This window comes from Gallinula chloropus (assembly GCF_964237585.1).
Source record: "Gallinula chloropus genome assembly, chromosome: 1".
Lineage (NCBI taxonomy): Eukaryota > Metazoa > Chordata > Aves > Gruiformes > Rallidae > Gallinula > Gallinula chloropus.
Window position 1 is genome coordinate 50,810,282 of NC_140085.1, and position 12,628 is coordinate 50,822,909.

The window sequence follows — 12,628 nt, forward strand, 5'->3', positions numbered from 1 at the left end:
AACCCTTTCACTTTCACAGAGAGAAAACAAGTAGAGAAAACTACACAAATTCTACATGCTCATATTTGGTAGGAGCACATAGCCTTCATTCAGAAAGGAGCCTGACAGTGCAGTAACCACAGAAAAGGCAGCTGTGCTGAGATGGTAAGTGCCTTCAGATGAAGTCAAGACAGCAGCCTTGGTCAGCATCAAAACATCTGTCACACTCACCTGACCACTTTGTCTCCCAACTTCCACCCCTTTTTGAATTAATACAAAACAGCTAAAAAATTTCCAGCTCTTGATAAACTTAGATGTGTATTAAACTAGTACATACCCAGCAGAAGTCTCCAAAACAGGCTTGTTGTTTCAACAGTTACAGGCTACTACTGTGTCCTTTTTCATTTCTAGTTGCCTCCCTGTATTTAAAATCCCCAGGTGTTACCCAAGTGTGGGAAACTCAGTTCAGAAAGTGTCTTTCTATTCTTTGAGAGTGAGAAAGCTCGAGTTTAACCTTCAAATGTCAAGACTAAACCATCTGGCAGTAACAAGCTGTTGATTTCTCCTTTGAATCATGCAAATTCAGCTGTTGCTGTCAGTGTACTCCACTAGCATTCAACAGTGAAACATTTCTCTCCAAACTTCCTCTTCTGTATGAAAACCACCCTCAGGTTCACTAGCTTTACCTACATCTTAGCATTTGATAGTGAAACACTAACATAGTCTAACCAAAGCCTGCAATAAAAGGCTGCTATTTTGTACAACAATTAAAAAAATTTATTTAAAATTAAATCTTCGTTGCACATAGAAAATAAGGAATCAAGGGACACCTGGTAAGAAACAATACAGAGAACATGCCTTCTTGCCTTCAAGCAGCACAGTTTAAATACATCAATTGCAACGCACCCACGAGCAGAACCATTAACCGGACCTGATTTGACTGTATCAGGTCTGCTAGAATTGTTGTGTTCATCAGATAATCTACAGCCATCTTAAAAACTGTATCAGCAAAGGGTAAAACTTGTGCATCTTAAATATCACAGGCACCAAGAATTCTTCATTTCAGCTTGAGTTCAGAACTTGAGTAGAGGGGAATCCAGATTTTCTTTGTTTACATCAGGACTCAGAGTGATAAGAGGTGAACTCAAATCAATTAGCTGAAAGAAAAACAATAAAATTTAGCTATTGTAGTCAGCTGTTGTACATAACCACTAATAGCAATAATATCTAACATCATCCTCAAATACATTTTTGTGTCTAGAATTCCTACCAGTTCCCAGAAGACACAGGTACAAGCATCACACTCAAGCTTTTAAACACCCACCTCATTCTTAGACAAGCACAAGCTTCTCAGGAGGTAGTTATTGCCTGTACTCACTCACTTTAAAAGCCCAAAAGGCTTTCCTCAGTTTCACTGTTATACCTATTCAAGTGACTCTGTCTTCCATGCAGGGCAGAGCACTTCTGGGGGCATGCTCAGAGGAGCTCAGAAGTCATGACTACCATGATCCTCTTCTGAGATACTCTGAAGGACCCGATATTAAATTGATCCCAGCTACATTTAATATCAGAGGCTACATCCACATTGTTACCACCACCACCATTCACCTGACAGTATCTAACAGCATCTACCTTCAAGTCACTGGTGTGCAAGTGACACTTGCCCAGAAACGCTTGTGAAGTTGAGATGCCAATACGAACCTTTCAGCTAAGGAGTTGAACAGGAGAGACAGCCCAGCTGTTTTGCCCAAAGTGAGCTGCTGCTGCCACCAAGAACTGAAACTTTGCAAGGGAAAAGCATTCCTACACCACTGAAGGCACTGTTCACTCCCTGCTTCAGAACAGTGTCACTCTATAAGCGCTTGAAGCATCAAGTTCCTTCTCCCATCCTCCTGTTTGCAGATGGCTCACCGAGCTCCAGTTTAGAGCACGCTGATTTTAGACATTACCTTCTCTTTACTTAAGAGCATCTTAGTATGTATTATCATCCTGAACATATTGAGCTAATATTAAATGATTCTTACAGTACTGTGGAGCTGCTCTGCAGACAAATATATGCAGCCAACTGACATTTTCCTCCTAGCATATTTGCACTTGACTAGAACTTACCTTGACCTGCTCCAAGGCGACAGGCTTTAGAGGAGTAATCTTAGTCACTTCAGGAGTATTGGAAAGGTCAATCAGAGGCCTACTTTCACATTCCAAAGTGTGTGGGAGACATTTGTCTGCTCCAATATCTATCAATAAGGCCTTAAAAGGAAAAGATAGTTCAGGTTATACCCCCTCTGTTCTCCATGCTTCCTTCATACACATTTAGGCAGTCAGTTTATTAATACAGCTGCACAAATAACAGGATTAATTTACAGGTTGGCTGTTTTTCATGCAGGCTAGCATCACAAGCAGGGACAATGTAGTGAGACAAAGCAAGAGAGCTCCTTGAGGCATAAATCAATTCCTCACTTAACAGGAGGGTTGAGTAAAATTTAAGAGAGTCCTAAGTCAATATTTAAATGATTTTATTATTGTGCAGTTATTTAGCCATATAAACTATTCTCTGTAGAGCTCCAAACTTTAGTTATGCTTTTGTCCACTTTAACTACACATGTGCTAAGCAATTCTGTAACAGATACTTCGTATGTCATAAAGCTAATCAGGAAAATACAGATGCAATAACATAATTAATCTACATATTATTCTATGCCTGAATACTTATAAATTAATAGCCACTTTGAGGGGTTAATATGTCAGAACTACCTGTTCAGTGCTTCTGCCTTAATGCCTGTGGAGTGCCTGCCAGCTTTCAACATGAAGCCAGTGGATTCTTGGTCAAGGGGAAGAATGCTCACTGAATTAGGTGCATGACACAAGTAAATGTACTGCTCCATGGGCTTTGGGGTCGAATCCTCACTCATATGCAGATTTACACTGCTGTTAGATGATTAAGTTTAGCTACAGCAGTGCATTTTCTTTTTCTTCCAGAAGGGCTTTATTGCTGCAACAAAGGCAGGAGCTGCCCTGTGACACTGCTTTTCTAATCAAATCCACAGGGATTTGACAACACTTACCCAGAAATGGAAGTTTAATATGAAATCCACAAGTATTTGACCATTCAGCTTTAAAAAGGGAACTTGGAGGAAACACCGAACAGATGATCAATGCTACAAATAGGCACTAGAGGGTGCACAGGCTTAGCGTTAATCCATTTGACTTTGCAGGTACTGAAGTGGCTTTTCTACTTACCCCTCATCTTGAAAGTTTGTTTTCAAGCAGTTTACTTAGTAGCTCTGTAGCAAAATGTATTCATTCTTACCTCAGTTTGTTTCTCTTCAGCCAGCTGATTTTGTACTTCAGCCTCTTTTAATTCATTTTCCATTTCTTCTGGACATTTTTTTTCTGGTGAGAAGTTAAGTGCAAGAGGTAGCACTGGTGGAGGAGATATATCATCTTCTGAAGAAGATATCTGTGTCTTAGTCTCTTTTGTCTGTTCAGAACTAGGGAAAAAAGCATTACCAGTAATTGAATTCTTCAATCAGACTGAACTTCTAATACAGACAAGCCCTAACCTTATTTTCTCCTTTTCCCTCCCCAAAGCTTTCACTACCAAAAAGCTTCCCATAGCCTAATCCAAAAGTACACTCATTACCTGCAATATACAAGACAGTTCACACAGCAATAAATTTATAACCAACCCATGCAAGAAAAAGATGACTTCAGGATAATGACAAATTTAATCTTAGATTAGCCTATACATGTAGCCTTAACTTCACATGTAGGATTTTGTGGTTTGTTTGGGTTTTTTTTTTTAACATTGGTAAAAAACAACTATCAAATAAATACTGATACTGCATATCACTGAGCAGCCCACTACAGTCTTTGATGACAGAACTACTGACAGCAGCCGGAAGACCAGGAATTGGAATCTGATTAATATGATAAAACCATTATATAAAGAGTAATTGTTTCCTTGAGAGAATAGACTATTTTTGACTTTTGGCCTAAGTAACTTGACATACAGGAAGAGTCCTCTAGCCATGAATCATTCCTGCTTTACTACTGTTCATTATCACCCATGAATCAAGCCTGCATATATATATATATATGGCACTTGTGAGAAAGTGCTGGGCAGATAAGGTGAAGGCAGCAGCAATTGTTTTTCCACAGAAAAATACATATTTAACAAGAGCATAGGATTCACCCATTCTGCAAGCATTGATTTCAAATTAAGCATAGGCAGACCCACTAAGAAACTGCAGTTCAGTCAACTAAATCCTTGGCTTTCTGACTGATGCTTTAACAAAGCGTAATTTTACAGACGCATTGGCAACAGAGTGATGTGTACTTTAACCAGCTACTTCCATTCATCAGAAGGCAACAGCAAAACAACACCAACACCAAATCTGTTTTCAATCAGAGCATCAGATCCAAGTCTTCAGTTGTCTGCTAGCTTGAGAAATATCACAGAATTACAAGGTTGGAAAAAAACACTAAGATCACGAAGTCCAACCATTCCCATCCTAAGCTAAACCATATCCCTAAGTACCTCATCTACCCATCTTTTGAAAACATCCAGGAAAGGTGACTCAACCCCTTCCCTGGGCAGCCTGTTCCAGGCCCTGACAACTCTTTCAGTAAAGAATTTTTTCCTAACATCTATCTGAACCTGACCTGGTGCAGCTTCTTGCCATTTCCCCTTGTCCTATCTCCTGTCACCTGGCTGAAGAGACCATTGCCCACCTCTCTACAACCTCCCTTCAGATAGTTGTAGGTGGTGATAAGGTCTCCCCTCAGCCTCCTCTCCTCCAGACTGAACATCCCCAGCTTCCTCAGCCACTCCTCATAGGATTTGCCCTCCAGGCCCTTCACCAGCCTGGTTGCCCTTCTGGGGACAAGCTCGAGGACCTCAATGTCCTTCTTATGTCGAGGAGCCCAGAACTGGACACAGCACTCGAGGTGCAGCCTCACTAATGCTGAGTATAGGGGCAATACAAATAATCTTCTAATTCTTTAATGTTGGATACTGGATCATTTCAGTAAGGAGTATAGTATTTTACTAGTCACAACATACAAACCTTTTATGTCAATACAGCATCTATGCTGAAGTGCTTTATTCTAACATTTACCAGAGGTCCTAGAAACCTGAAAGCCATTATTAAGTCATTTAGAGGCAGTTTGCCTACAATGCTTATTTCATATATGGAGGCTTCTGTCTTACCCAGCTGGAAGAGTCTTTCTGGTAGAAAAGCTGTAACTTTGGCGAACAGACTCAACACATGGAGAAAACTGCATTCTTGGGATGGTTCTGGGAGTCACTGCTGGAAACCCTGAGAGACGCTTGACAGGCGTAGGTAAGCCGGACCGCTTCAGACTAGCGGGAGTGGCGACGACAGGCTTCTCAGGAAGAGAAGAAGTCTGAAAGATCCTACCTTCTGAGGCTTTCACAGGAGTGCTGGCTGCCAGCACACTAAAAACAGAACATGCATTAGCCAAAAGCTTCTAGAAAGAGTTTTCCCTTTGGTCAGTAAGGAAACAGTAATCATGACAAAGTTCATAATCACAGCATAGCAAGGGCTTTATCTCAATTTTTTTTTTATGAATGACTATTTAGCAGAAAACCCTCTCCTTCTGAAGGGGGGGGGTGAATGTTTTAGCTCTGGGTTTTTAAGTTGGTCCCAATAGGCATTAACACAGCTAACCTGAAGGGTCTCAAGGGACTAGACAATGAAGTTGCCTTTTAAAGACTGTTGCAACACCCAGCCATGTTGCATTCTTACGAGTATGCCTCAGGACATTTGATTTTCAGTGAAGCCCTACCTTCTAGGCGTGCCACTAAATGTTAATCCAAGAGATGGCATTGCTTTTGGTGCGGGTTTGTTTGGCGGTGTACCTACAGAGAAAGGATTTGTTATTGCTCTTCACATTCACTTATTAAAAAACCCCAACAGATACCTGTCAGTTGAAATACTAATTCCATCCAAATGGTAGACAGAAGTGTAATGAAATAAGTAACAAGGATTCAATGTAACATTTGCTTATAACAGCCAAGCTGGAAGATAAGTCATGAGGAGTACGTGCTTACCTCCAGTCTTCACTGGAACCTTAGTTTGACTTGCAGGAATTGAGAGAGCTCCAGCTTTGGGCTTTGGACACAGCCTTCCTTTTGTTGCACTTCCATCTTTATTCTGCTGACATAGCTTCTCCAAACTGGGAACAGAGCTCTGCCTCTGAATTCCACTGCCTACAGCCTCAGATGATGGTACAGTAACTGAAGATTTAGCCGAGCTTACAGCACTAGATATTTTGGAAGTACTAGCTGATCTTGCTTGCCTCCTGGATTTCTCAGCGTTGGCAGCCTGCAGAGATGACACACTGGTAGGTCTGACAAAGGCCAGCCGGCTCGTGCTAGATGAAAGCTTAGAGCCACTCACACTAACTTTTGAAGACACGCTTGATTTTCCTGAAATAGAAAGTTAAATTACACTTATTGCTTATTGCTAATTTCTTGACTAAGCAGAATAATTATGCTCACACAGAAAACCAGTGATTTACAGCATTTAGGTATATGTTCAAGCAACTCATGTTTAAGAGCACTTAACACTGAGAGCTTATTCTCTGAATTCTTTGCCAATTTTGTCTGGTTTAGAAAAATCTCCTCACCAAAATCCTGAATTACTTCAATTGAAGTCAAAGAATATTCATCAAGGAAAGACAAAATACCTTGCAGATTCAAGTTACATTTTCAACACTTTCTCCCACCATAGCTGGCTCTGTTCCCTTCAGCAGCCATTCAAGAGGGTAACCGTTCAAACACCACAGACTAAATGACCCCAAAGTGCTTTTCTCAGTTTTCTCTATAGTTCTTACTTTTAGTCTGTAGGTTACTTTTATTAATGGAATGAATCCTGAACAGACACTTCTATCAGAAAATAATTCTTCAGCTTTAACTGTTACTGATATATTATCCACCCAGATACAAAGTAGGAAAAAAATGCCATAGTAACTTGGCATTTTAATACATCTACAAGAACTGTGGTGCTTACACCTAACAGTATTTTTAGGACATTTTCTGATATTTTGAGGCTTAACGAAAGGGTTAAATTGGTGTCTTATAGTAACATATACAACACAACTGAATACAACCAAAGCTTACAGCTTTGAGAAGCTCACGTATTTTGCTATAATAGAAAAGATCATGCACAAACAGAAGAGGCTTCCTGAGGCACTGCTTACTTTCTAGCAGTGTCAGACCCTTGCATGTAGACATCAGGCTTACATGAATCTGGTTTTTACAAGTGATAGAAGCAAAAGACTTCTCATTAGACCACAGGGATTTATTGGGCTAGGCTATAAAATGTTATTCTTCACTCAGATCCTTTCTTACTGCTTGTATGTACTGGACACCACTGAAAAACATCCAAAGCTAAAAGACATGCTTGGCTACATAAAAATTGGACTGTGGCACATATCTGTAGAAAGATTGATTACCATATTTTCCTATGGGAGAAATGGGTAAACTTGAATTCAGACTCAAGTTTGTGGTTGAAGCCAATGATGAAGATGAAGTAGTCCCTCTTGTGAGACCAGAGGCAACACCAGGAAGTTTCAGATGTGTTGCCTTCTTTAAGCCAGGCTGAATCAAAGAATGTAGTTCATTCAAAAGGAAAAAGAAATATTTATCACGTTAGTTTGCCATGCTTTTTCTTGCTATCACAGCTATTTCTGATACTTCATCCCCCAGATTACAATTTAAAAGGTGAGTTTTCTTAGAGATAGCTCATTATACCTGGTTTATTATACAGAACTGGAACATCTAACTCCAGCTGGCCCTGCTTGAGCAGGGGGTTGGACCAGATGACCTCCAGAGATCACTTCCAACCTCAGCTCTGTGATTCTGATTACAGAACAGAGACTACTGTTCCTTAAAACCATTATACACAGCAATATAACTATAAACTAGGAAGTAAAAAGTATAGTTTATCAGAACATCACAGAAAGTATTTTCATATTAACATTGCTTGCCCTTACCTTACTTGGTGCAGGAAGGGCTTTTTTTTCCTGCACCGAGGAACTGCTACTGAACGAAGACTCAAAGACATCTGAAGCAGCACTGGATTTATCAGAGGTTAGATCTTCAGATGATCCCATGCTGTTCAAGTTTCCCTTTGTAGAAAAATTAGTATGCTTTCCTGGCTTGGGCTGCAAATTTCAATGCAACATTTTAAAAGCTACTAGTGTTTCTAGAAACCACTATAAGCTTTTTACACTAGTTGACTTTGTTAAGAAACCTAGACAACAAGCAATGAAGAATCCTTTGAAGCCAGACAAATCCTTAGTCTTTAGACTAATGTAATTTAGTCTAAAGAGAGTGTTTGCCAAGTACTGGAACATGCTCCCAAATGCTGGACATCACCCTACAGGCAGTTCTGTAACAACAATTATTCAGCACAAATTCCATAAAACCACGTTCACCTACATATAACAACAGCTGTTCCTTAGAGCTATGACATCTCCATTTAATTCCTACTCTTCTGCTTTACTCTAGCTTCCTAAAAGACAAGACACTACAGTAGCAGACCATGTCATCCAAACTGTCCACTTAGACAGTGAGGTACCGTTTGGCTAGTTAAAGCATTAAGACCGTGCTTTTTCCTACAACACCCAAAAATCAAAGAGAATTACACCACAAAATAATCAAAGGATTTGATTGCCTCACCACCCTTGTAGTGAGGAATTTCTTCCTAATATCCAATTTAAATCTACCCCCTTCCAATTTAAAACCATTCCCCCTTGTCCTGTCACTACGTGTCCTTCTAAAAAGGCTCTACCCAGCTTTCTTGCAGACCCCTTCAGGTACTGGAAGGTCGTTATATATAACAACATTCCTGGCTAAGGATCTCATGAGGTAGAGAAACTCCAGAAGATTAAAGTTTACTTTTAAAAATAAAAGCTTGTACACAGTTTAAATATTCCTAAAACACACAAAGGCCACCTTCAAAGAAAACGTTGCCCACAAGCTGTCTTTACCTTTTCAGTAGTCAGCAAATCACTTTTTCTAAGAGTGGATGAAGGTTTTGCCCTTGGTAGTTTGCCAGTTGCCTTCGTATTTCTTCCCTTAGTTTTCTGTTCTTGTGTCAGAGGCGAATCAGTAATTTTGATAGGAGATACACGAATTTTAACAGGGCTTCTGTTTGGAGGAGTATGAAAAGCCTGTGTTTTGTCATCTGATAAAAGCATATCTGATTCCTTCAGAAAACAAGGTGGCAGCTGACACGCTGGGCTATCCCACACACAGTATGTCTCCCTTTTAATTGCCCTGGGGCTTTTTGTTGTATTTGGGTTTGTCAATACTTTCAGTTTTGACTTAGAGTCCTCCACAAATTTTTCTACGATCTTGTTTCCACATTCTTCTGACTGGTTTATTTTAGCCTGTGCATTCTTGTTTACAGTCTCTATTCGCAGCGCCAGCAAGTGAGCTTCTTTGAAAATTTCCACAAATTTCTCTCCTGTAAGTGGGCTCCACTGGAGTTTATCATCAGAAGCAGGTGCCCTCTTTTTTTCAGCACTTTTCTTTGCTTCAATGTGGACAGAAATACATTTTTCTTTGTGTCCCAAAGGTCCAACAAAAACTTCATCTTCATTTTCACTATGAAGAAAAGTAAGTTAGCCCAGTACCTTGCACATGTCTGTTTTAAAGGTATATTTATATGTAGACCCTTCACTTACCTTGCTGGAGAGAGTGAAAGGTCAAAATCGAACTTTTCATCAGTCAGAAGAGGAAAGTCTTCAACTGTAACAACAAGGATTTTGTTAAAGTAGGGATTTGTTGAAGTGACTGCATTATGTTTTGGCAATCTGGTGAAGCTGATGTCAGATAGCAAAGAAAGTTTTAGCCACCAACTCTATATAATTAAAAAAATAAAAATATGCTTTAGGTCAAAGACATCGAAGGTACAGCTGTGAATATGATCATTACACTGATAAGTGCCCAAATGTCATGAATGATCTTAATGCTAATTTCTAAGCATCCGTAATAGACACATGGGGTCTAGCTTTAGGAAGAGGTATCAGCATTTTCTACTCTGGCAAAGTGAGAATATATACTCTAGAACTATATGACAACACAGTTGTCCTAATAGCTGTTTCCTTTCTGTTTCAGATCATGACAGTAACAGGAGCCAGTGAAAAAGACAGTTCTCCTGATAGCTAATATATACACCAAATATTAATTGAATCCACAGCAGACAGGTAAGGAAGAGGGAGGAGCTCAGATTAGGTATACAGAAGAGAGGTTGATAACATTGTGTCTCTACTACACATGCTGTAGCACCATCACTCCACAAGCTCTCAAGGAGGCTTTAAGTCGGAAGCCACCAACAGCAGCAGCCCGTGAGAGGATGCACCAGGCAGAGCGCATCCTACAGTGGTCTCCACCTACCAGGGTTCATGCAAATCCCCTGCTTTTCTTCAGCCACATGACTGGAGCAATGCGCTGCCATTTCTTTTCCTCCCTCCATAGCGCCTGGAAAATAAGAGAATTAGCAATGCAGTAGGTTTTAAGAAAGGAAAAAAAAAACCAACCCACAAACAAAGAGTAAGCTCACAGAATTTCATGGCACTGCGAAATCAGCAAGGAGGCAAGTGTTGCCTTTGAAGACTCTGATGTTATGCTTAGGGGCGGACACAAAGGCGTGGCTTACGGGCTGCCACACATCTCGCCATCTTGTCTCGAAAGGTGCTGTCGAATTATCGGAGACCACTTCCTTACGCTGCCTTGCGGCCTTCAAATACAGCGGCGATGGTTTGGATCCCGGGAATTCCCTAACGCGAACTCTGTGCTCGAGGCACAGGGCTCCAGCGGGGAGCACAGCCGGGCGGCCGCGGTGGGGACACTCCCACCCCACAGGCCAAAAGACGCTTTTGGCCCCTCTAACTCAGGGCCAGCATAACCGAGGCTCGGCGCGTCTCCGCGCCGCGGAGGAAACGCGCTCCCGCCGCGCTGAGGGCAGCGCCTTTGGCCTGCAGCCTGCAACGCACCAAACGCGAGCCTCCTGCGAGCAGAGGCCGCCTCGCCCCCGCCTTTAGCGCCGCGCGCTCGGGCTTTGGCCGAGCTTAGTCGGGAGACCCTCGGGACCGGCTCCTGGCGCGGGGCGACCAGGACCGGCCCCTCACGGGGGAGCTCAGCGGAGCCCCCCGGAGCCGAGGGGGAGCACCACCCCCAGGGAACGCTTCCAAGCCACACGGAGCCCCGCGAGGAGCCGCCCTGCTCTCCCGCCGACCTCCCACCGCCCCACCTCAGGCAGGTTCCCTCAGGGTCCTCCCCGGCCGCAGCCCCCCCGCAGCCGGGCCTCGGGGGAAGGCCGCCGGCACCCCACTCACCTGCGCACAAGCACCGAGCCGCAGCGCTGCCGCCCGGACGTTTGAACTAGCGGCCCGCTCACGTGAGGCGCCCCGCGCGCCCTCATTGGCACGTTCGAACGATGCGCACGGCACCCGCCCCCCCCACCCCCCTCCCGGGGCATTCTGGGCCTTGTAGTTGTGGCAGAGAGGGCCTTCCTCCCCCCCCCCTCACCCCCACACCCCCCCCGCGGCCAGCTTCTAACAGGATAAATATATGTAACTGCTCATGCAGCTAGAGCTGTACGCATGTAAATATCCGTCACTGCTTGTACGACTAGAGCTGGGCCTCTGGGGCATCAGAGTACCCAGGACTGCAGCCGGATGCCTGCTGGCAGCCATGTCTGGCCCTCCTGCTCCGCTTGGCCTCGCAGGCCTCTGTCTTTGGCGCCCTCTGCGCCTTAGTGTGGGTCCCAGCCTTGCTGTTGCATCCCCGCTGCTTATCGCTCCTCCGGGGAAGGGGAGGGGAGGAAAGGGAAAGGGAGGAGGAAAGGAGAGGGGAGGGGAAGTTGAGGGAGTGGGAGGAGAAGAGGGGAGGGAAGGGGAAGGAAAAGGAAAAGGAAAAGGGGAAGGGAAGGAAAGTATAAAAGGAGGAGGAAGGCTGGGCTGCCTCGAGTGTCTGGGCAGTGCTGAAGGACTTGGGTTCAGGCCCCTGGCAAGGTTCAGAGCCTGGCACAGCTGTGGTGGAGGGTACAGGCAAACTCCTTTTGTCCTGATGCTGTGAAAAGCTGAAATCAAAACTCAGTGGTCTTGGTGACTATTAAGCAGGTATTCTTTACTGCAGCATTGGGCTGCACTGGAGATCTAAAGGGTCAGTCACACAGTTTTATACAAGGCATATGTGCACATCCATAGGGTTTCCAAAAGATGGATAGTTTTTGCCGTTGTGAGAACCCATTATCACCCGCTCCTGCATGAGCATTATAATCTCTTGGTGGACTTCAAAGACACTGGATGGCCGTTTTCTTCATCTACTCATCTTCCTTACCAGTCCTTTTAGTGAGCTCTAGCTTTTGTCTTGCTAACAAAGCCACAGAGTGTGTTCTGCAGAGTTGAGGTGCCTTCCTGTTCTTCCTCTTCCTCTTTATCACTCCGTTCTCTGAGATAAGCTGTTTTCTGAGCTATCACAATGCACACAGTGCACTAACATGGCAGTTGTTTAGGTGGAATTTTGCACATCCTTTAGATAGTTTGTTGCTGACCAACTAATATTTATCATGTTCCTGCTTCACTCCATCACTTTGCTGGATATGATGGA

General features: G+C 43.2%; 1 protein-coding gene across 1 annotated transcript; it reads right to left on the reverse strand.

Annotated features, from left to right (window-relative positions):
- Positions 1-839: 839 nt before the first annotated feature.
- Positions 840-10,490, reverse strand: GTSE1 (G2 and S-phase expressed 1; the record flags this gene model as incomplete). The annotated part of the gene is made up of 11 exons (XM_084267134.1): positions 840-1,136; positions 2,089-2,229; positions 3,290-3,470; positions 5,192-5,440; positions 5,791-5,863; positions 6,056-6,433; positions 7,462-7,606; positions 8,002-8,172; positions 9,001-9,619; positions 9,700-9,763; positions 10,412-10,490. 11 exons carry the CDS (start codon positions 10,488-10,490, stop codon positions 1,053-1,055), a joined length of 2,184 nt encoding a protein of 727 aa, XP_084123260.1. The 3' UTR covers positions 840-1,052.
- Between the last annotated feature and the right edge of the window lie 2,138 nt (positions 10,491-12,628).